The following is a 24,831-nucleotide window of genomic DNA, read 5'->3' on the forward strand; positions in this document are numbered from 1 at the left end:
ATAGCAGGTTACGTAATGCCTTGAGAATAAAGATTACCTAAATTTTGAATGGGATCACCACCCTACCCAGCCTTTGTGAAAGGATTACCATATTCTCCATGCAATGGCTCTGATGTAACTGTGGAGCGTCAGAAATCTCGAAGCTTCTTGGAGACATTACATTCCGTCCCCACCTACCTCTGTGCATTCATTCTCTTCTCCCTGACCCCCTAAACTAAATTGAAATAGGCCTTTCTTGCGTTTATGGGTGAAAAGAGTAGCAGCTAGTTAGCTCTTTTACATAGGTTGGAAAGAGTTTAATGACCCATAGAATAATTATGTACATTTCCCGAGCAAAGTGCCTAGTAAGCCTGAGTAGCAACATGATAGTAAACAAAGTCTAATTCTGTAACCTTGGAATAAACTGTTTTAAATAAACTGTTACTGTTTAAATTGTGAAATGTGTGTATATATTAACTTACCCACAAAAAATCATTAACTGAGAGCCATGGTTGCTCAAGGGCATTTCTTATTGACAGAATCAATAAAGATAAAGGATCAAGCAGAAGTACAAGATGGCTATAAATGGTCTCAATTTTTTATTAACATACAGTGATTTCAGAGCAATGAAAGTTGAAACTGCAAAAATGGGCAACACATCCAATAGCATGACACTCCCATGTATTTTGATTTGTGACTTGGTTACATATCTACTGGAGTTAACAATTCAGACATTTTTGACTGTGGTTACTCAGGGAGCAAGGTTTGTAGTGCGTGAGAAAGCTAACAGACACGAGAAGAGAACTGGAAGTTCAGAGAAAGAAAAATGGAGAAATTAAAACACTCATACTTGAATAAAGGTTTTAGGATTCTGCCTTACAGAAGCAGTTGAGGGTTCTTGCAGGTTCAAGAGAATTGAAAACTGCTAACAACAGACTATAATGAGGAGTAAAATATTATATATGAGAAACAGAACTAGTAAATACACAAGTTCTATAATACTCAGCTAATTAATGCCATATATTGCAATTTCTTTCACTGCATCATTGAATATTATATACTATATTGAAAGATTTAATCACTAGAGTGAGGGGTTGTACACACCATTGTACTGCAACCCCCTTTTGATAACAAAAATTATTACACAATATCCCAAGCGGGGGTTGGGTGGAAGCAGGGCTGGCCTTAGGCTGATTCCGCCGATTCCCCTGAATTGGGCCCCACGCCCTAAAGCCGCGGTCCCTAACAGGTCGATTGCGATTGACTGGTCGATCGCAAGGCCTCGACCAGTGGATCGTGAGATGTTCGGGCCCCCCCCATTCTCCCCCCACTCCCGAGAAGCCCCACTACCGACCTCCAGCGTAGTGGCGACTTCCCCGGGGTGGGCGGAAGTCCTGCCTGCAGTTTCGCGCCACTTCCGGGGATCCGGAAGTGCGCTGGCTGCTCTTCCCCACCACAGCTCTGTGGCGTGTCGGGCACGTGGCAGGGGGTGTTGGCCCCGGAGAAGGAGCGCGGCGCCGGCGGCTTCCATGCAGCACCGTGACCGCAGGACTCAGGAAGGGTGAGTCAAGCGCAGGGATTTTGTCTTCTCTGCAGGAGGGGAGTTTGGCCCCATCGCGGGAAGGGGGGTTTGGCCCCAGCCCCCGGGACAGGCACTGCACTGCGAGAGAGGTTTTGGATGTTTTGGGGGGTTTGACCGGCTTCCCTCTGGAGGGGGGATCCTGAGAGGAGGCGCATGCAGGGGACTCTCTGCCCCCTCTCGCCTCCTGTTCCCTCTCCCCAGCCGCAGAAACCTGTCCCCACTGGCCCCCTGTTCCCTCTTCCCTCCTGGCAAGGAAGATAAAGTTTTAAAAACATAGGTGAGGTGTACAATAATTAAGAGGGACTTCCCTCTTAACTTGATATTTATAATATATGACGCAATATACCGAAACTTTTGTGTGTGGTGGTTGGTTTGTTTTTGTTTTGTTTTTTGGCTCAACAAAAAATCCTGGGTGCTGGGGCCCCATGAAAACTGTTTGAATTGGGCCCTGCACTTCCTAAAGCCGGCCCTGGGTGGGAGTGGTAAAAATTGACGCCTCCTGAGCCCCACTGCCCTGGACAGTTAGGCCTGAGCCACACTGTCCCAGTTGGAAGAGGACAACAGAGAAGCACAAGGACTCCAACCCATGTGGGGAGAGGGCTGTAATCTGGGCCCCACCAGCTTGAGCGTCAACCTAAGGGAGTGGGGCCCCCATTAAAAGATTTTGAGAACTGCTGTACTGGAGTTACCTTTTCCTTGAGGGTGTTTTTTTCTTCCCCAAAGAAAACAGAAAACCAAATTATTTTATAATGGATAAGGGATCAAAACTGAAGACATTTTTTTACCTCCCAGGATGCTAGACAAAGACCTAAAGACACATTTCTCTCTCATCTCATATATAGCCAGGTAGTGAAATAACTGGGGAAAAAAGAATCAAGGCATTGTACAACATACTCGTGTTTGAGATGGCAAGTACTGTAGGTTTCAAATGCTTATAATTGTACTAATTAAACCATGAGTAATCAGTGTAGAACGCATCTAAAGTGTAAAAGATTCAAATAAAATCATCAATGGAGAAGGGCCTTTATATAGGCTACGCTGGTAGGAAGCAGATTCATTTCCTTCGCATAAGCCTTTCTGTATTTAAAAGATATCTAGACAACCATCCTGTAAATCAAATCCTGTGCTTAGAAAGATGCTGCCATATGAATCAAAATCCATGCAGCTAACTCCAGCTTTAATTTAGTTGATTTTACTCAGCTGGTAGTAGCAAAGAATCATCCAAGAGTTTCCACACTTTGTTTTGTGATCACATGATATTGTGGGCAGGAAATTTTGAATGAGGTTGTAATGATGTTGATAATCTCCATGCCTCCTAGCATTCAGGGATTCTAAAAGATCAGGACTGTCCTTATACTGAAACAGAAAAAGTGACAGGTTAGTGATTGGTAAGCTGTGTTTCAAACATTAATATGCAACTGCTAATATTGCACCAGATTCAGAACAACTTCATCTGTCAACACACTATTGGCTGAAGTATAAGAGAACTGATTCCAAATTCAACTGAACAGAAATCCATAGGGAAACGCTCCTATCTCATGTAATGTCTTTGTCTTCTGGATGTTTTTGTGTCATATAGTTCACTCATGACCCTACTTGAGCTTTGTCCATTACTTGCGGAATTTAGAGATGAAAATGTAGAACCGCATGAGATCACGTCCCTTTCCAGTTCATGGCTGTTCTCAAGAGTAAATTTCCTAACGCTGTAGCCCTTATGCATTCTTTCTTCTGAGTGCATGGCTTCCTTTAATAAGAACTGATTTGTCCTAGACAGTATATGGTCTAGACAGTATTTGGTCCTGCCATGAGGGCAGGGGACTGGACTCGATGACCTCTCGAGATCCCTTCCAGTCCTAGTATTATATGAAAGACCTCACTAACCAAATCCTGAGATGCAATCCTTTTGCTTTCTTGTCAGGAATATATTTTATCTTACACTTTAAACATTCAACTTATACTGTTGTAAGTTTCTCTTCCTTCCAGAGAAGTTAAGTTCTACTTGCTCTCTCACTCCTCAAAACTGAAATCCAGTTTCTGCTGACTCTGCACTACATGCTGTCTGTAAAGCAGGTTCTCCCAAGCTGTGGGCTACATCCCCCTGCGAGAAGCAAAGGAGTAGCCAGAAGGATGCAGACATGCTTCTAAATTGCTCTTCAGTCTCAGCTTTCACTTATAGGCTACATCTAGACTAAACTCTAAAATTGAAAAAAGATAACTCAATTTGCATACCTCAGACTGCATATCTTTTTTCTATTAAATTTGAAAGAGGCTATTTTGAAATTTGGCATGTCTACACGGCACCAAATTTTGAAATAAAGTGCCCTGTGGAGCCATCCCATATTCCTTGCAGAACAAGGTTTACAGGGATGGCGAAAGAGTGCGTCCGTTATTTTGAAAATTCCTTGGACATGGCATTGCTATTTTGGGATACTTCCAGTATCCTGAAATAGCAATGCAGTCTATATGCCCCCCCCGCCCTCAGCAGACCAGACGTTTGTTGTGGACCCTGGGGTAGAGCAGCTGGGGTGCTGCTGGGTTGGTCCTGCAGGGACCTACCTGGCAGCCCAGCTGTTCTGTCCCAGGCTCGAGATTCAGCCGCTGTTGAAACTGATCAGTGGCTGATTCCAGGAAGCTGGGGGCAGAGCAATTCTGCCTCCAGCTTCCTGTAGTCAGCCCTTGGTCAGTTTCAGCAGCAGCGGCTGAATCTGGAGCCAGTTCCAACTTACACACAAATTCAACTTAAGAACAAACCTATAGTCCCTATCTTGTACGTAACCCGGGAACTGCCTGTAAATGGACTTTGATTCTATTTCTGGCTCCCATTTAGGTTTTGTAAAAAAAAAAGTTTTTCATCGTAATCATTCCGCATCATTTTAATACCTATCAATTTTAGAACAATCTAATAGCTGCTCAGCTGAACCATGCTTCCTTCTGAAAATGCCTGGCAAAATGTAGTGAGCCTAACTTTATTATTAATGCAATACTCTTATTTCTCCCACCACACTAAGACTTAGAATTTGCAAACAAGCATTTACAAAATACATAAAATACACACAATGCAAACAATAAGAGCTGTGCAGCTAGAAGCTCCTTTAAACAAAGCTCAAGTGTGAATGGCAAAATTCTTCTGTTACACAGGTGTAAGTCCAGAGCAGGGTGACCAAATATCTCACTTTTATAGGGACTGTCCCAGTATTCAGGACTTTCTTTCATAGAAACGCCTATTAGCCCCAACTCCTGATTTTTCACACTTACTATTTGGTCACCCTAGTCCAGACTGCAACTCCACTCGCTTTGGTGGAACTAGAAAGGACCCGCATCATGAAAGAGCAGAATTTTGACTTAATTCTCAAAATGTACATGCTTTGCACACATTCCCTAATGCCTGAAAAGCGGGAAGCTCCAGTCATATTAAGATGTGGAAGTTACCAAGTTCATTTCTCTCCCCCACAAATGAGAACTTTCCAGTTATAGCCATGGTGCATGTGAGCAAAGCCAAAGTGATTCCGAGTGCATCTCCCCAGCAGAGAGTTTTTTTGTTTGCCACTTTGTATTGTTAAGGAACAATGGTGGAGCATGGCCCCCTTCTTTTGGAGAACATAAAATACTTCCTGGAACATAGTAAGTCACCTACCTAAAAAATTGAAGGGCTCCAATAGCTTGATTTAAAAACTGCCTTTGATCCCCATTTTTTGCCATGAATGGAAATGTACAGAATACAGAAAATAACTTCAAGTGCAGTTCCAGAATCAACAATCTAGGATTAACATTTTTGTTTTACTTTACAGTGCAGTAGAGCTAATCTCAATTTTTGGGGGTGCAGGAATGCAATGGGGCAGAGTGAAATTCTCAGTGTCCACTCTTGTCAGTTCTTGGCTGTTCAGTGCCTGATGTTAAAATGAAATTTTCAAGGAAACAGTATTTACAAGATTAAATAATGACTGACTCTCACCTCTTCCCTGTGCGCAGTAGTTCAAATCCTTCATTGATTTTATCGAAAGGCAAAGTGTGGGTTATTAATGCATCCAGGTTGATTTTTTTTCCCAAGTAGTCTGCAACTAGTTTAGGGACAGAATCTTTGCTTTTCCAGCCTAAAAGACAGAAGATAGATAATGTAGAATCACAAACAGCCATTGACACAATAATCGTGAAAAAATAATGAAGTGCTGGTGAATATTTCAGCCCTGATCACTTGAATTAATGGTCAGAGGTGTTTTGAAATCAAAATCAAAGTTACATATTGAGAATTGGAGTCAGGTGGTTCTCTCCCATACTTGTTGGTAAACAGACAATAAAGCTGGTAATTCAGGATTTGGGAGAGAGCAAATTATGAGCCTGGCAGAAACGCATCTCAAAAAGACAACTGGAGGTGTGTTCCAATGGATCACAACTAAACCAACTGTTTGGGTGAGTTCATTGTGATCTGATCACTCGGACTGAAATTGATTGAAATCAGTAACAAAATGCTTTGGGCAACTAAACTGATTTGTATTTCCTGACTCTCATCAGTGTCCGAGATCACTGGAAGCTAGAAATGCTGTTGTGCAAAGGCCTATATTCTAAGTTGTCCAACGTAACAGAAGCCCAAACTTCTAGGAGCTTTGCAGAGGCTTTACTGCAGGTTAACAGGTTTCAGAGGTAGACAGGTTAAGTCGGGCTGACATGCTAGCAAGCTGAGTGATTCTAAAAATGGGAGAAGTATGTTTATAGCTGACATTACCCACATATGTTTTGACAGATAATTTAAATAGGATGAGGTTGCAGACGTTTCTTAAACACTATTTGTCTCTAGGGCTGTGTCAAGACTGCAGGGTTTTTTCGAAAAAAGTAGCCTTTCAAAATTAAATCGAAAGAACGCAGCTTTTCTTTCGACGGTGGTACTCCTCATTTCACGAGGAAGAACGCCTTTTTTCGCAAGTGCTCTTTCGAAAAAAGGCGTTCTTGAATGCAAACAGGGCTTTTTCGAAAGAGAGCATCCAGACTGCCTGGGTGCTCTCTTTCGAAAAAGCGGCTCAGTTTTTCGAAAGAAGAGATTTCAGTCTAGATGCTCTTTTTCGAAAGAAGCTTTTTCGAACGTATCTTTCGGAAAAGCCTCTTTCGAAAGAGGCTTGCAGTCTAGACGTAGCCTAGGTGACCAATGCAAGCTATAGCATAATTGATGGAACTCCCACCCTCTCCTGAGGCTCTGGGATCTACTGTGATACTGGTGAGCCTTCATACCCTGATTTTAAAAAGTGTGCTGGCCAGGCCAGAGAGAAGGAACCAGATGACATTGCCACCTTCATAGACTTCCGCTAAACCTTAAATAACATCTGGAATGTGAGTCCGGGACTCCTGCTTTGTTCCCTTACTTGTTTTCAATCCCCATCTTATTTCTCCTCTTTCCTATATCTCTGCTTTTGTCTCCTGTCCCATAAGTCTGGCTTAGCTGCCACCTTCATGCTGCTGTAATCCTGTGACCAGAGGCAAGTAAAAGCCACACTTTTTAATATCCTGACACTGGTAAAACTTTGTCAGGCCTTAAGTGGCTCATAAATAATGTGTGTTGCACAATTTTTCTCCAGCAGAAAGACAGCATGTGAAAAACAGCATGAGGCACCAAAGCTGCATTAAAAACAAAACAAACTTTACTAGTCTTTTCTTTCCCCCATTTTGCATATGCGTAACTATGTGTGTGTTCCCTGTTTTGTCTTAAATAAAACAGGATCGGACTTCAATAATATCTGCTGATCATATAAATTATTCTCCACCCAGAAAAGGACAGTTAATGGCACCTTTAATGTTATCAAAAAGACTATTAAGCAGAGTGCCTCCTTATAAAAGACAGCTACAGGGAAAGAGAAGAAGGAATATTGTTCAAATGAAAGCTTTACCTAATATTTCACCTCTTAAAGGCTTTTAACAGTTCTTCCAGTCTATTCTGCATGGCTTTAATAAAAGTTTAGAAGATTTTTAACAGTGGCTCTTACAGTGGGAGTAAGCCAGTGATAAATTGACACCAAACTCTAGATCACACTTACATAACTAATTTTGTAACAATAAATAAGGGTTTTATTAACATCTTTATCCCATCTTGGGCCCAAGATCCTCCCCGATCAGCACAAGTGTGCTCAACATCTCTGAAAAGCCAGACTCTTTAGTGAGGAGTCCAAATATGGATCTAGGCACATAATTCTTGGACCCAAATTTGAAAAAAATTGGTCCAAGAGTCTGTGAATTGCAGAAACACACCGGTGCTTAGTAACTCTTCCTGATGTCCATACCTCCAAAAACAGATCCTTTCCAGGTGCGTCCACTGAAGAGCAGCATAGGATTGAAGGAGATCTGTGATGCTGAAGGTGGTACTCCCACAATCACACTCATCCCATAGTTCTTGTGGCAGGATGCCATGGCAGCTTTCTGATTTAAAGCAAAGAAACACCCTAGAGTCATACAAAGACCATGATCTACTAGTAACTGTATGAAATAATCTTTCACTCCAAGCAGTTAATTGGTTGCGTGACTGGAAATATTGTAAAGTTTTTTTGATAGCAATGAGAAATAAAGTAAATATTGTGCCAAATATCAGCCCGTCTGCCATCTTGGGTTGAGGCGGGACAAAAAGTCTGATGGTACCAAATACTGATACATAAGGGTCAGGGCCGGCTCGAGCCATTCCTGCGCCGCGGGCAGCGGGCGCGCGACGCATGCGCAGCCCCGCTCCCTCGCATGCTGCACACCTTACAGCTGCTATCAGGTATGTGGCACCTGATGGCAGCTCTAAGGGGCACCACATGGCCCCTGGCCCCAGGAGTGCGGTGCCTGATTGCAGCTCTAAGGGGCACCACGCAGCCGGGCGCACGGAGTCCCTTACAGCTGCCATCAGGCACCCCCTGTAGGTTGGCGCCCTGGGCAGCTGCCCAGCTAGCCCCCCCCCCCCAATCTGGCCCTGATAAGGGGAATCAAAGAGATTAGTGCTGCCTCTTTGACATAATTAATCACCATTACCCAGCCTGCAAAGGCCTCTCCACAAAGGAGCTGGTGGACTGAGATTCACGGCTAGATCAAAGAGCCTATCTGCTCGCTGAGACACTATCCCCTCTCTAAACTTCTTTGGGCCATGAGGGGTAAGTTAGTTAATGCTGAAGCAGTCCTGTTAGCGTTCTTTCACCTATTTCACCCATCTGTGTTCTTCCACTCCTCTTGTAAGGGGCTTTCTGGATAATCAGATTATTCTCTGACAACTTGGCTCTCAGCTGCCAGGTGCCACTACAGTGACACAGGGTTTTTGTGCAGATGATGTCATGCTTCTGCAGATTGGGACAGATTGCTGGATTGGGGGCAGGGGGTGAACCCCAATGCTGCTTCCTTGGTTGAGGGGGGGAACCACTGCCCTCCCCCAAACAAAGAAGAAAGCAAAGGAATTTCTATGAATGCAATCATACAGTAGATCCTGGGTATAACTGAATGGAGTTCCATACAGAAAGCAATGACATTAGTTGCCATAAAACTGGAGTAAAAAGGCCCTGAGTTTTCTGCCTTCTAACTAAACATGGACAGCCTAGGGGACAGTATATTTTCTTTTTCAAAGTTTCTACAGAGTTCCCTCTCCCCACCTCTCTCCTGCCACACAGAATATCCATGTCAAGAATGTGGATTCCATGATGTTCAATTTCCACTTAACAGCTTGTGGGAGTCACTCAGCACCTCTGGCTTGGTCTACACTACTAAGGTATTTCAAAATAAGTTATTTCAAAATAAGAGCATAACTATTTCAAAATAAGCTTATTCCTCTTCACAAGCAGGAGTTATTATTTCAAACTAGCAGGCTTGGTAGTGTGGATGTTTGCCTTGTTATTTGAAATAAGAGGAATTATTTCGAAATAACTCCCCCGTGTAGATATACCTTCAGACTGGACCTTCAATGGGTAAAAACACTAGATAAGCAGCTCTCAGATGATTAATTCTACACTAGCCTTACAAGTTGAAAAACATGATAATCTTAACATCTTTAGGTCACATACCATGGTATCGATGCGTCCAATGACTTCAAAGGAATAGTCTACACCATCACCACCAGTCAGCTCCATCAGCACGTCTTCAATGGGCTTTGTGAAGTCCTGAGGGTTGATGCATTCGGTGGCTCCTAACTCTTTAGCCTTGGCAAATTTGTCTTTGTTTATGTCAACCCCAATGATCCGGGAAGCACCAGCAGCTTTACAGCCCATGACAACAGAGAGGCCAACTCCTCCTAGGCCGAAGACGGCACAGGTAGAACCACCTTCTACCTACACAATCATAAACACATCAGAGTCTCTTAGAAACCAAGTCAACTGCATTAGTTATTTTGTAAATCATTTTAGGTACTGCTTGTACTGGATAACATACCATAAATTGGACAAAAGCATTTTTGCTATTCGAAGCAAAAGTTTTCAGTATTGGATTACAGTTGGAGCATGAGTCTGAGAATAGGTTTTTATTAAAGATTTTCCAAAATATGCTTTTAAATCCACATTTCTCTTGCTTCCCTTACCCCCGCATCCCACAACTAGAGGGCTACGTCTACATTGGCCCCTTTTCCGGAAGGGGCATGCTAATTTTTCAGATCGTAATAGGGAAATCCGCGGGGGATTTAAATATCCCCCGCGGCATTTAAATAAAAATGTCCGCCGCTTTTTTCCGGCTTTTAGAAAAGCCGGAAAAGAGCGTCTACACTGGCCCCGATCCGGCCCGATCCTCCGGAAAAAAGCCCTTTTCCGGAGGATCTCTTATTCCTACTTCAAAGGGCTTTTTTCCGGAGGATCGGGCCGGATCGGGGCCAGTGTAGACGCTCTTTTCCGGCTTTTCTAAAAGCCGGAAAAAAGCGGCGGACATTTTTATTTAAATGCCGCGGGGGATATTTAAATCCCCCGCGGATTTCCCTATTACGATCTGAAAAATTAGCATGCCCCTTCCGGAAAAGGGGCCAATGTAGACGTAGCCATGAAGAACTCCATGCTTACAAGGAAATAAGGATTTCCTAGAAGACCTTTGTATATTTAACATAAATTAAAGATGCTTTTTTTGTGATTTAGTAAGTGCAAGATTACTTTCTCCTAAAATGATCCAGGAGATAAATAGAAACCAATACAGAAAACCCTACATGTAATAATAACACTTAGCTTTTGTATATAAAAAGGAGTAGTCCTGTGGCACCTTAAAGACTAACAAAAATATACAGATAGTATCATGAGCATTCTAGGGCAAAACTCACTTCCTCAGATGAGCACTCTGCTCATTTGAAGCAGTGGGTTTGGCACACAAAAGCTAATGGAACTATCTATATATTTTTGTTAGTCTCTAGGATGCCACAGGACTACTCATTGTTTTTAAAGTTACAGACTTACACGGCTACCCCTCTGAGACTTTTGTATATAGGTTATCATCTGTAAAACTCAAAGCATCTTTCATATGGGGAAACTGAGGGAGGCACAAAGAGATTATATTTCTTAAACACGATCAAACATGTCAACAGTAGAGCCAGTTCTCCTGGCTCTCAGACTAATGCCTCATCAGCACTAGCCCAGTAACAGTTTGTCTCCTTAAAACATCCTCACCTTTGCAGTATTGATAGCAGCCCCATAACCAGTGGAAAATCCACAGCCAATTAGACACACTTTTTCTGGAGGAGCAAGTTCATCAATTTTGGCAACTGCCGTCTCGTGCACCACTGTATATTCAGTGAAGGTACTCGTACCAATAAAGTGATGAATGGATTTTCCTTTGCAGGTGAACCTACTGGTGCCATCGCACATTAATCCACGACTTGTAGTAAGGCTGTTCAAAAGATATGCGGAAATAAGGGCACAAAAGATTTTTTTATATGTGAGTTAGTTTTGCATGAACAATATTAGATTGCTTAGGGTAATAATCAATACAACTCACTCAGATTTAGTGCACAGATTGCCTTTGGGGCTTATGCAAGAACTACACTCTCCACATTGTGGAACAAAGAGCGGGATGACTTTGTCTCCTAGAAATAGAAGAATGCAGTTATGAAAATGTCAGTCAAGCAGTTAGACAACACTGAGGAGCACATAAGTGAAAGACTGTATCTGGCACAGTTATTACACAAATACATTTGCAGACTTCAGTTCTCACCATCACCATTTCAACCAGAAGAGCTAGTAAGTACCTAAATATTTTTGCTCACCAAGACTCAAAATTCACTGCAAAATATACTAGTACTGAGTTCTGACTGGAAATTCCAACACACATACACACACACACAGGAAATTCAAACAGATTGTATCTATCAGCTGCTGGGGTTGTGCTGGGCACATCCCAGGTGACAAAAGTGTGTTGCCTGTTCATAATTTGGGATGCTGTTTATGACAAATTTAATGAATCATCTACCCCATTTCCCATTTGTCAAAGGGGGAGGTGAAGTGTTGTTAGAGGGGAGCATGAATTTAAAACCTGGGTGTGTCAATAAAAGTTTTCATGGGGTCATAATGATCATCCTTCCTTTCGTTAGCACTAGACAGTAGAGTGACCATGAAACCCTAGTTTTTAAAGATTAGTTTTGAAAGGTGCCACAGCACTCCTCATTGTTTTTGTAGATACAGACTAACATGGCTGGCCCTCTGGTTTAGGCCTGAATAGGTGCTTCTGTAACTCTATACGAGACGTGCATTAATAGGAAATGAAGCATTCACTATCACCCTTGTGTCTTGGGTCTCTGTCCTAGGTCTAGTCCTGCTGCTGCAACATGGCAATGCACACAGGTCAGCAATTCCTCAGCAGGTCACCAAAGGAGAATTTGCAGGTGAGTGAGTTTATCAGCTCTTTGATTCTCCCTGACTTCTCCCATGCACAATTCCACAACATTCAAAACCCCTTCTCCATAACCCAATATGATTTCTTCCCTTCAGGCCCTGCTTCAAGCACATCTGACCTAAGCAACTAGTCTCTCCTCACTGAGGAATTAGCTAGCCAGATGTTGTAAACTCTCCATTTAAAAAAGAGTGACACTCACAAGAGATGTGCTGAACTTCAGTGCTCAAAACACATTGATTTCTGCCTCCATCCTCACCTCCTTTTTGCATTATTTCTTTCTGTAGAGGCTGTACATCCTTCAGGACAGGAACCTAGTGTTCACACCTATAGAATGTACAGAACCTAGCACGATGTTGATATTTTAGAAATATTATAAAAACATAAACTGCTCCACCATTCTTAGAGCCCCAGAATAGATTGAGGCAGGTGATATTTTAGACATTTTCTGAAGATCTGGGGCAGAAGGTAATCAGAGTAAGATGATACACATACACACACCAATGAGCTGCACACATGCAGAATGGGAATGACTGCTTAGGAAGAAGTACTGTGGAAAGGAATCTTGGGGGTCATAGTGGACCACAAGCTAAATATGAGTCAACAGTGTAGCACTGTTGAAAGAACGCAAATATCATTCTGAGATACATTAGCAAGACAAGATGCAATTCTTCCACTCTTTGCTGCACTGATATAGCCTCAACTTGAGCATTGTGTCCAATTCTGGGCACCACACAATTCAGGAAAGATGTGGAAAAATTGAAGAAAATCCAGAGAAATGCAATACATAAATTAAAGGTCTATAAAACATGCCCTATGAGGGAAAATTAAAACAATTATTTTGTTTAGTCTGAAAAAGAAGATACAGAGAGAGAGAATGTGGGAGAGGGAGCACATGATACCAGTTTTCAAGTACATATAAGTTTGTTATAAGGAGGAGGGAGAAAAATTGTTCTCAATCTCTAAGGATAGGAAAGAAGCAATGGTCTTAAATTGTATCAAAGATGGCTTCGATTGGACATTAGGAAAATGCTTCCTGTTAGGGTGGATAAATTACCTGGGGTGGTTCTGGAATCTCAGTCATTGGAATTTTTTAAAAGCAGATTGGACAAAGGCCTGTCAGGGATAGTTTAGCTAATATTTAATCCTGCTTTGATTGGAGGGGCATCTGAGCTAGCAAACCTCAAAGTTCCTTCCATTCCTATGATTCTATGATATTCCAAGCTGGAAGTCCTGCGATTTCCTCTTTATTAGGCCCTCCAAATGCAATGATAAATATCAGATTAATGGACTATTTACCCATCACTACCACCCAATGTTTAGGGAGCTGATGGAACCAAAATGAACATACCAGATCACTCCCTAAAACTAATTCTAATACAGTGTAAGTCTGTAACTTTGAAGAATCAATGAGTAGTCTGGTGGCACCGTAGAAACTAGCAAATATATATTTGCTAGTTTCTATCATCATGAGCGTTTGTGGGGCAAAACCCACTTTCTCTGCTCATCTGAGGAAGTGAGTTTTGCTCATGAAAGCTCATGATACTATATATGTTAGTCTTGAAGGTACTAAAAGACTGTTAATTTATTTACAGTATACACACGCGCACACACAGGCAATAAAACTGACATATTCTGTTTTAAGTCAAAAGTTCTGGGGAAAATGCCAAGAAAGAATATCTTGGCAGAAAAACCCTTCTAGACAATATTGGCTGCCTTTCCAGTAAGTCAGGAGGAAAGGCACCATTTTTCTAAGAGCCAGTTGTTAATCAGCTGCTAGAGGCAGCAAATATTCCATTATCAAGCTACTTTTGTCAGAAGGAAGCCTTTGAAATGCATCAGCCATATATGTAACAGTGTCTGTTTGAAACATTTGCCTACCCAAGACCAATGTTCTCTCTATTTTTTTCCATCCATGTTCAGAATAAATGTTGTTGTGTACACCAAGGCATGTGCTGATAGTCCATTAATTTGAGTAGAAACACATGCTGCCAGCTGTGGGCAGCATTTGAATTTCTCCTAGGTGGCCACCCAAGCACACAGTTTTACAGGGAATACTGCCCAAGACCATGAAATGCATGGGTAGATGTGTGGCAAGTTTTATTGCCATACTTCCTCATCTAAGCATTAGCACTAAATGTACTTTTACATCTTTAAAAGTGCAATACAAATGTTAACTAGTCTTTGTGAGCAGTTGTCCATCAATTGCCAGAGACGAATTTTTAGCAACTATAGAGGTATGAAATTAAAATATTTTTCATATTTCTAATCAAGAGCTTCATTTGAAGATTCAAAACCAGGAATGCCCATTACTTGCTTTGCAAGGATGTCTGCAGACCCATTCTAGAGTACCTTAATAGGGGACTAATCTACAAGTGTGTTTAATTATTGTTGCTACTGGAATTTTTAACATCTAAAAACTTATATTTTAAATTTCCCAAATTTCCCTAAAATTTGGGAAATATGTAGCAAAGGCATTTTTAAAAAGGCTACTTTTACTATTATCAAATGTTACCTATCTTTTCTAATGTCTCCACTTTTGCCAACTTTAACTCTGACTTGTTGTTGATCTATCTCTGCATAAAGGTAATAATGTATATTACCTTTAATAATTGATAAAAGTGGCATTTCTACAGGCTATTAAGTACCCAGTTTTTAAATTCCACTGAAAGGGAACAGACTGTATTAAAGTCTGATTTGCCAAAACAAGAAAATTCAGCTGACTTACACAATTTGTAGTTATGCAATACGCTTACAAAGGGAACAACCCCCCCAGCACAAACACAGAAGGCAAACAGACCACTATAGATAATGAGGACACTACACTCCCAGAAAGAAATGCTCAAACACACACACTAACATTTTATAACAAATTTCCCAGAACTTCAGATTCAACAAGCAAGATAAAACAAAGATAAGCCATTTTTCATTTTACTGAAAGGTATTCAAGAACAGAAGATCATCACAAATTGATCCCTGTCAAAATTTTGTTTCTCGGTGTCACCTTTTCCATGTTACCATAACACCATCATAAGGGTAGTTAGTTATATGTGGATTAAAACTCTGAATTTCTTATTTTTCCATTTTAGGGAACTATCTCTTATGGTTCAGGAATATTGGATGATGCATTTGTGTTTCTGACCAAATTAAAATTCAGCAAAACTGACACACAAAACTGACACACCAATCTGCTTTTAATACTTAAAAATTCTCAGCAGTTCTTTAGCTAGGTTGGGTGTTCACGGTCTTAGTCAACAATCATGGTAGTTAATTACACGAAGGTCTGAACTCTTTGTCTTCTTTTTCCCAGCACAAAAAATGGTCCGTCGAACAACAGCGATATTTGATGAAATGGTCTCTGTGTCTTGTCATTAACATTCAACAGCTTCACTGGCGCACACATTTGCCTTTGTTATGGAAGCAATTATATGTGCAAGTTTGGGTTTTAGCTGTAATCATTCCTTCATATTAAAGAACTGTGAGACGCTACTCAGAATAAAACATTAAGTTCTTAATGCAACTATCTCTATGATATAACTACCACAGTACTATAATCCTGGCAAAATCAAATCAGAACCTGTAGCTGAATTGCTGACATGTGGTGGCATGGTAATTCTTAAAAAGTCTATTTTTTAACAAGGTAACACAAATCTAGCTCAACAGTGGAGAAATTCACAGTGGAACCCTAGCAAATAATATTAGGCTTAGACGCCGTTTTAATGCAGCGTCTGAGAAAAGAATCAAACTTTCCCACAAAATGATGGATTTGGGAAGATTATGGCTACCTTTCCTAACCCAGTCTCAATGGGCAAACATCAAAAGATATCAGAGGATTATTTGGATAAAACAATGGCACTTTAATGGCTAAGTTGGAAGCTGTTGGGGTGTCTAAGGCCAGATAGTCTAGGGAAATAAACCACAGGAATTAGAAGATGGAGAAGGGGGAAAGCAACCAATTGTAAATAATTTAAAATTCCAGTAGCAACAATAATTTACAATAATTTGCTAATATAAAAGACTGCTGAAAGCAACTTTCCAGTTTTAGTTCTTAAAACCTCACTGAATAGGACTTTGACAGATCTCATTGCCAACTGCCCTCTGGACTGCAGTTAGCACAGACTTTCTTCCTTCAGCTCACAGTCCACACCACAGGTCAGTTGCCCAAAGCAACAGTAGAATTCCAAAGTAAAAGTTGCTCTCATGATTTGCCCAAAGTACAGCAAGACCCCAGTGAAATTCCATGGTAGTTAGCATTAAAAGTACTATGTTTATATTAATTTATCTGGGACAAATGATCATCACACACACTATGCCAGACTCAAAAGAAAGGAGAAAAGGTGCTTCTTTGCTGACAAAACATGTAAAAAAAGTGAATATATGAAGCTTATTCAGAGTGATTTGATTTGGAAATCTAATAGGATTTCCAGTTCTTTCTAATTCCAACAAGAATAGAAAGGATGCTTTTACATTACTGAAGCTCTTATATTGCCAGTATAGCCAGGAGGTACTGAGACCTGGAAAAATAAAAATAAAAGTAACTAAATGTTTTAAATTTTAAAACATAATTTGGATTCAGTCCAACACTTAACCAGTGCATTGATTCATTTAATATTGTATCTTAACCACTCTTTTCAGCCCTACTCGTACATTTCAGAGTTAACGGGAAAAGCATATAGGCACTGGTGTCCGGTCTTGCAGAGTGCAGAAGAAGATGAACACCTCCTCCCTGGGTTTTATGTTTACCAGCTCTGTGGCACAGAGAATATCATGAAAGGAACAATGGAACAATGTCCTTTCACTGAAAGAACAGGTAAAGGAACAAAAATGGAAGACGAATTAAGACATTTGCTGTGTTAGTGTCACTCCAATGCTCAGACTGAAGTGTGAACTTCAGTACCATCAAACCTGGGCCCTGAGGGTATGTCACAAGGGTATTTCAAAATAAGTTATTTCAGAATAATAACTCCCAAAATAACTATTTTGAAATAGCACGTCCACACTACAGGGAAGCCTCGAAATTAATCTGAGGCAGGTTCCTTTAATGTGGACGCACTATCTTGATTTAGAACACCAGGAAGCACGGGGGAGTAATTTGAATAATCCTGGAGAAAAGCTATTTTGAAATTGCAGGAGTGGAGCATCCGCACCATCACTATTTCTAAACAGCAATTTCAAAATAAGTGTTATTCCTTATGAAATGAGGGTTTATTATTCCTAATGAGGATCGGAGTTCAAAATGGTAGCTCACATTTGATTCCCTTAAGTGAAATACAATTAAGCACCTATTTTGAATGCTGCGGGAGGAGAAGCATTTCAGAGTCACATTAAGGGATTTGGGTACCTCTGAAAAAACTAGGAGTGAACAGGAAAAACATCTGAGATAAAAAAGTTCACGTGGGAGTGCAGCAAGACATACAAACCACAGATTTCTCCTACAAATTATCCTTAGCAAGGCCCTGTGAAGGGTGAAAAGTTTCCTTTGCACTAAGGGAGTTCATACATGTTAGCGTCTCTGATCTTGGAGCAGGGTGTATGAATGCTGTGTGACAACTACCAGACTATTTGTTGGTTTTTTAAGTTTTTACTTCTCATTGATTAGCACTTGAGGCTCTCTTATACCTGGTTTCACAGAAGTCACGCCTTCTCCAACACTCTCTACAACACCAGCTGATTCATGGCCAAGAATAATTGGAAAAGGCTGGGCTAGTGCACCACTCATAACATGTTCATCTGAGCGACAGATTCCTGTGGCCAAAATCTGTAGGGAAAGCAAAGAATATTTCAATATATATATGAGGAACCCATTTTTCATATTTCCTATGTGATATGAGATAGAAACGAAAATGTCAATTAAAGCTAAATGAGGCTAACAGAGGGGGCTCAAAAGCTAAGTATCTGGCACTTACCACTCACTATTAGCTTCATTTATCACAGACACTTTAATTGACAGGTTCCCCCCCCCCCCCATCTCACATTCTTTTCTGCTTTATATTTGAACCTCTGTGCCTCTTGCTCCATATTTGTCATCTGAAGAAGTGCACTATGCCCACAAAAACTCATGATACTCTCTGTATATTTCTGGTTAGTCTCTAAGGTTCAACAGGATCATAGCTGTTTTTTTAAGTTTTCATAATAAATCTAAGATATGATCCCAAAGACTGCTTTTAATTTATCACACCCATGATTTCATGACACAGGCCACAACTTTTAGTATATTAGCACAACCAGTTATGGCCTTTGTCATCTACCATGCAAGACTCTTCCATGAATGTTTACTCTTCTTCCAGTCTGTGTATCTTGAAAGCTTGGTTTTTCACCAACAGAAGTTGGTGCAGTAATAAATAAATAAATAAATAAAATGGCCTCACCCAAGCTTGTGTGTCTAATATTCTGGAACCAACACCCCAGTTTTAAATAGCCTGTGTAATTCAATATGAGTTTGTCCGATAGTAAGCACTCTGGTGGTAATATTTGGAAGATTGAGCCCTACATTTCTATAGCACCAATTTAACTGACAGATATATTACAGTTATTAATATAAGGTACATAGATGAACTTTCTAAAACTTTCTCCTACCTTAATGCGAACTTCATGTGCCTTTGGCGGGGCAACTTCCACCTCCTCAATGGAAAGTGATTTCTTAAGTTCCCAAGCAATAGCTGCTTTGCATTTAATGATCTATGAAAACAGTGAGGAAAACAAAATGGCATTTGTATATGTAGCACCTTCCCCAAGGTGTGGTTCAAGCCCCCTCCCTGACGGTTTGTACTTAAGAGATGTTTCTACCTTCTACTCACCAGGATTGGGTCTTGGGTTCTTTTTCTGAAACCTGGTGCCACCATCCAAGGTGACGCCTCCCCTTGTCCCTTGTGGGCATGAATAACTCTAACACTGCTGGTAGGTAGCGTAAAACCCATGTATCTCCCTCAGGTTCAGAGAGCATGACTGCTTTATAATCTTGCCCTGAGGCAAAGGAACTGCTGGTTGTTCAACGGGGAGGGGGTTGAAAGAGAGGAAGACAGGGATATGTGGGTGTCTGTACTGCAAGTAGACTCTCACATAGTGAAGCAGATGAGAACCAGATTGTGAGAGACAGAGCAGCTGACTTGGAATGTTCCAGGATAGGAGCCAAGAGGAGAACCATGCCAGAAAGGAATCAGCTCAGGAGGACAAAGCAGAACTGACCTAAAATCATGGTCATCCACATGAGTGGTGAGTTAAGGCAGGGCAAGGGGAGGTAAGCCCCCAGCCCTGCCCCTTCTGCCCGGGACTTGCTCCCCCACAGGAGCCAAGCCCCGCCCCCCCGCACCCCATACACACAAGTAGGTGGAGAGCCCATGGCCCCAGCCTATCTAGCCCTGGAGCACGGGAAGCAGCAACACTCCATCCCCAGAATGCCTACTGTAGGTGTTCTGGTGATGGAGTGTAGGTGGGGCCAGGCTGGCCATTTGGGAAGGCAGTGGCTTCCCTTGCCTACCATACCAACTACCCATGGTCACCCAGAACTGTACAAGGCCTCAAGTACTGAGGCTTATGATTTTATACTGAGAAAAAGGAACAAGTTTATAGCCAGGTAAATGGGACGGTTGTCGTTCTGTGGAGAGAGGCAGAAGAGAGTTGGGGAAAGTTTACCAGCACTGAAGTTGACCAGGAGCATCAAAGATTTGCTGCTGGACTGAAACTCTGCCAAGTATTCCTGACTTCTCAATCTGGATGCCATGCTCTAGTCAGCCCTTTTAACTTTTTTTTATCTCACTATTTTTTATCTGAATCCTTCCCTATCTTTATTGTACCACTTTTGCATTCACGAGTAATTAAGCTATAGGTTTTTTCTTCCTGGTCCGGCACCCTCAGGACTTGACTTGTCCTGCGTGAAGGAATTTTCCAGAAGAGAGGAGATCAATGTTGGCCTCCAGGCTCTCCCAACCTCAGCCACCGGCCCCAGTCATGCTCCTGCCCCAGCTCCACTCCACTAAACGTAAATGGATTTTTAAGCCGGTCCACAATAACATGGTTGTGACGGGGAAGAAGCTCCCCGCACTGACAGCCCCGCCCGCAGGGAAACGCCGAGCGGCGCGGCGGGGCTGAGCCTGGGGAAAAGCGCCCCAGCGGACGAGCAGCGTTCGGGCGCCAGGGAGGAGGACGAGCGGGGGCGCGCGGCCGCAGGCGCGGCGGGCGGGAGACGCAAGGGGGAGCGGCACGTCCCTGGCATGCCGGCTCAAAAGGGGGAGGGGCGGAAGGGAAGGAGGCTGCCGGCATTTCCATTGACCCCGCAGGTAACCCGGGGAGCAGAGCAGGAGGCCCGGACCCCCGCAGCCCATACCCGGGGCGAGACCTCCCGGCCCGGGGTTCCGCGGACCGGGGCCGAAGCCGGACGGCTCCACCTCCTACAACCGAGGAGGACCGAAGGCCAGGCCCCCGCCGGAGGGCAAGCCCCCCGGGGCTGGTTTGTGAGCGGGACCGAGCGCGGGGGGCCCTCCAGCGCCCACGGGCTGAGCGTAAGCCCGGGCGCGGCGGGCGCAAACCCGGGGGCCCGGACAGCGGAGCCGGGACTCGGGGGCAGAGACTGTGGGTGAGAGACACAGGCGAGGGAGCGGCCCGGGGAACGGCGCGGGCCGGCCGGCCCAACCTCGCCACAATGGTGTTAAAACACTCAAGCACAACCTCAGTTAAAACACTCAACACCAATTTTCAGTTGTGGGTCCCACTGAGTCCTGAGCATACGTTGACCCATTTTATCACTGTAGGACCGTAAGAGCCTCCCTGTACTAGATGGGGTCATATAGTCAGATGCTTCAGAACATCTACTTTCTACAAGTCTTGGGGCTAAATATCTGTTGCAATGTAGTAACTCTTCTTTATACACAATCTGGCTGGACATACAAGTAACAACAAAATACAGTCTCAATGCATTTGTATGAAGTATATAAAAAAAAGAATGTTAAGTGGTTGTAAATGAAAATAATCGGGGTGCATCTACACAGCAACATTATTTCAAAAGAACTAGCATTGTTTTGAAATAACTTAATCTGCATCTATACAGTAGGCAGTTCTTTCAAAATAATGTCAAAATACCATCAAGCTGAAGGACTTCTTACTCCAATTCCTGTAACTCTCATTGTACAAGGACTAAGGGAAGTAAGAGGAAAAGTGCTCTCTTGAAATAAGTGCTGTGTAGATGCTAATTTTGAAATAAGCTACTCAATTGACATAGCTCAATTTGCGTAGCTTATTTCGAATTAAACCCTGCTGTGTAGATGCACCCTCAGATTAAAGTCACTAATTTAAAACAAACAAAATAATGCCAGCTCATTCTAATATAGCCAGTCCTCGTCAATTTATGACCGTTCATACTTATGACCAAATCTCCCATTAAGCGTGCGTAAAGGCGGTCCCCGAGCGCGGCTGCATGTAAATGAATGGGGTCCGACTTACGAACACTTCAAGTTACGACCAAGTGTTTGGTCCGTAACTTGTTCGTAAGTCGGGGACTGGCTGTATACTAAGAAACTTGTTACATGTGAATTCTTGCCCTGAACAGTTGTCCTTATTTCAAGTGCTTCTGGGGGTAGCTGAGTTAGTCTGTACAGAATAAACTAAAACAACAAATGGTCTGGTAGCACTTTATAGACTAACAAAACATATAGATGGTATCATGAGCTTTTGTGGGCAAAGCCCACTTCTTCAGATGACAGGAGTTTTGAGTTTAGGATGTGAAGATCTAAAATAAATAGAAGAGAAGGGGGCAAGGAGAGAAAAAGAAGGAGGGGGGCAGGAAACAAGGAACACAGGGTATGAAAATATCAAAGGGAAAAACAAGTAGGCAGAACTGACAATCTATAAATACCTGAAAATTGGATAGTTAAAAAGAAGCAGATAAGGATCAAAGGATAGCAACAGATTCTTTTATCCTTATCTGCTTCTTTTTAACTATCCAATCTTCAGGTATTTATAGATTTCCAGTTTTGCCTACCTGTTTTTCTCTTTGATAATTTCATATACCTCTGCTCCTTGTTTTCCGCCCCCCGTCCTTTTTTTTCTCTCCTCCCCCCCCCCATTTATTTTGGGTCTGCACATCCTAAAATCAAATCTCCGGTCATCTGAAGTAGTGGGCTGTGCCCACGAAAGCTCATGATACCATCTATATGTTTTGTTAGTCTATAAAGTGCTACCAGACCATTTCTTATTTCAGGTAATATGCTTCAGGCAGGAGTTAATCTTTACTCTGGCCTAAGTCCACAACTTTTTTCAGAGTTCTTTATTATCAGGTCCCCACCCACCTTGTTGGGTGGGCCAGGCAGTTTCAAAGACCAGCTGATGACAAGGGACTATTTGCTTTCCATTGCTTAAATAGACTTTCCCTTTGGTTGTGTGCACCCCTTTCCTTCCCCATGGAAAAATACAACGTTCAAGATGGATTCCAGTACCAGGTGGCATGGTCACATGTCTTTCAGGACCAAAAGTAGTTAGGGCAGATAGAACAAACACAACCATTCAGAGGTTAGTTCAAGTACCTGAAGAATCATTAATGGCCCTCATCAGTACATTTAGAATTACAAACAGATTCACATTTCATACTTCTAACTTCACGTACGAGAAAGATACATACACAAAAACAGGATATACAGATTCAGAAGATAGTACCTAGAAAACTGGTATGTGACATGACTTTTTTTGCATAAAGCATCTTCGAGTTATGCATATTCATATCCACAAGCCAATTTTCATAAAGTATGGGGTGGGGGCATGACAAGATATTTTAATGCCTTTTATTAAATGTAAGAAATAAAATCTTTAAAGGACATCAACCACAGCATGGAGACTACGAGAGCCAACATATAACTACTCATTTTTATTTAGTCTTTGGTAAAATTATAAGCTTTACAAAATTAATATAGACTAGGAAAGTGATTTTGATAAAGTATAAATATTTTCTAATGTAAGTTTCCCAAAGCAGCCATAATTCAGACCTATTATATGCTATATGTAGTAGTATATGTTGTTCATTACTGAATATAGAAGGTTTGCATTCAGTGAGATAAAGATACAAGTGCTGCATGAACTTTAATTCTGAATGTCCTGACTCAGGACTATATAAACTTTGTCTTTTATTATTTTTAATTTAATTTTTTTTAAAGGAAGATCAATAGAAAAACACCATTCACATGCTCACAGTTTAGAGCACTTTAGGATCTTTCAGGTACACTGTGTAGAACGACAGGCAGAACTGAACCTGGTACAGCTGCAGCTTAGTGCATAAACTTCTACAGCTTGAGCTATAAAACCAGCTGGCTCTCAGGTAAGGCTGTAGAATACACTTGTTCTCTCTCTTTGCATCAATGGGAGTGGGGGGGATGTAATTTTGATTTGCTGCTACGTCTTTGCTTCTAGGGCATGTTTAAAAAACAAAGTTATGTATTTAAACTTTGTTGCACATTCTCAGCACAGTGCTTATTTTCTTGGGCAGCACAGCAAACACTCCATATCATACTAATGGCAACCATTCTTTAAGATTTTTCTGAGTTATTAAAATCTTAAGAGTCCTACATTTAAAACCAAATACCGTCAACAAGAAGAACTTTCTAAAATGAACTGCTTGCTTACTTTGCCTGACGTGCTCATGCTGTCCGTCTCTTCCGTAGCTTACTAACTATTTCTTGCCCCAAATATTCAGTGGGCTGTGGAGGGTTCCTCTTGCTGATTGTCTGCTCTGCTGGAAAATAGATTAGAAGTTGTTCTTGCAATCTTCTGCTATGAATACAAGACCTTTTAACCAAGCCTATTTGTTCCCTAACTCCACCCCTCAAATATCCAAAGCACTGATCAGAAAAACTAAACCCCTCCTCTAGTGAATCCCTATTCTTTGCTGAGCTTTTATAACATTAACAATTAGACTTGGGCTGATCCGGAAGTCTATTGTACTATTACAGTGTGTTTATACAGTGCCAGAAACACACATGGCATTCCAAGAAAGAGGAATGTGCTTGTCCTTACGAGTGGGAGGCAGATGCAAGTCCAAAGAAGAACCAGATATGCAGCCACATGGGGAAATCAGAATTCACGTTTCTAATACGGTACGGTACCTAGCAAAGGCTAGCAAAGGCTTTGAAGGTGCCAAGGAAGCAACACATTTAGAGATGCCGTGAACTGGGAAAAGGAAAGCAGGCACTGCTCTCAGGCAGCCTTGTCTAACTTGGATCCTCCCGCCTCCTTTTCAGCCAGAGGGGGACACACCAGTATTGAACGTGGCTAATAAAGAGGATCAGTTTGGGGAAGGCTTAGAATTCCTCCTCAACAACCTCAGAGAGGCACATATCCGTCGGACCAGGTGGTTTGTTTGCTCATTTTGTTTTGAAATGAGCTATTTTATTGTCGGGGTAAGAAGTCAGGACCTGAGTGACAACAGGAGGGGCCCAGGTGGAATTCCTCAGAGGAGGAGTTGTGTGCAGGCAGGAATATCTTGCTGATGCTTATTT

The 24,831-nt window shown here is 42.0% G+C and overlaps 1 protein-coding gene and 1 long non-coding RNA gene across 3 annotated transcripts in view; one reads left to right on the forward strand and one right to left on the reverse strand.

Moving 5' to 3' along the window:
* Window positions 1-555: 555 nt before the first annotated feature.
* On the reverse strand, window positions 556-24,119 carry LOC102452388 (alcohol dehydrogenase 1). Its single transcript, XM_006123880.4, has 9 exons — window positions 23,960-24,119; window positions 18,932-19,033; window positions 17,975-18,113; window positions 11,465-11,552; window positions 11,137-11,356; window positions 9,565-9,828; window positions 7,825-7,960; window positions 5,514-5,652; window positions 556-2,917 (listed from the first exon to the last, which is right to left on the reverse strand). The coding sequence occupies exons 1-9, from the start codon at window positions 23,975-23,977 to the stop codon at window positions 2,893-2,895; spliced, it is 1,131 nt and encodes a 376-aa protein (XP_006123942.2). The 5' UTR covers window positions 23,978-24,119; the 3' UTR covers window positions 556-2,892.
* The window catches only part of LOC142829544 (uncharacterized), a 35,200-nt gene continuing 18,323 nt past the window's right edge, over window positions 7,955-24,831 (forward strand). Inside the window, exons 1-3 of one of the 2 annotated variants that reach the window (XR_012904041.1) lie at window positions 7,955-9,272; window positions 12,270-12,347; window positions 15,666-17,165. This is a non-coding gene — a long non-coding RNA (uncharacterized LOC142829544). Of the gene's footprint in view, window positions 9,273-12,269; window positions 12,348-15,665; window positions 17,981-24,831 lie in introns of those variants that run through there. The other variant, XR_012904040.1, reaches the window with a different exon arrangement.

This window comes from Pelodiscus sinensis, chromosome 5 (genome assembly GCF_049634645.1).
Source record: "Pelodiscus sinensis isolate JC-2024 chromosome 5, ASM4963464v1, whole genome shotgun sequence".
Lineage (NCBI taxonomy): Eukaryota > Metazoa > Chordata > Testudines > Trionychidae > Pelodiscus > Pelodiscus sinensis.

Excerpts from the sequence above, each read along its gene's own strand:
- LOC102452388 (XM_006123880.4), bottom strand. Across the intron at positions 18,114-18,931 it reads CACATGAAGTTCGCATTAAG|ATTTTGGCCACAGGAATCTG; the intron begins GTAGGAGAAAGT and ends CTTTCCCTACAG. Across the intron at positions 11,357-11,464 it reads AATCTGTGCACTAAATCTGA|CCTTACTACAAGTCGTGGAT; the intron begins GTGAGTTGTATT and ends TCTTTTGAACAG.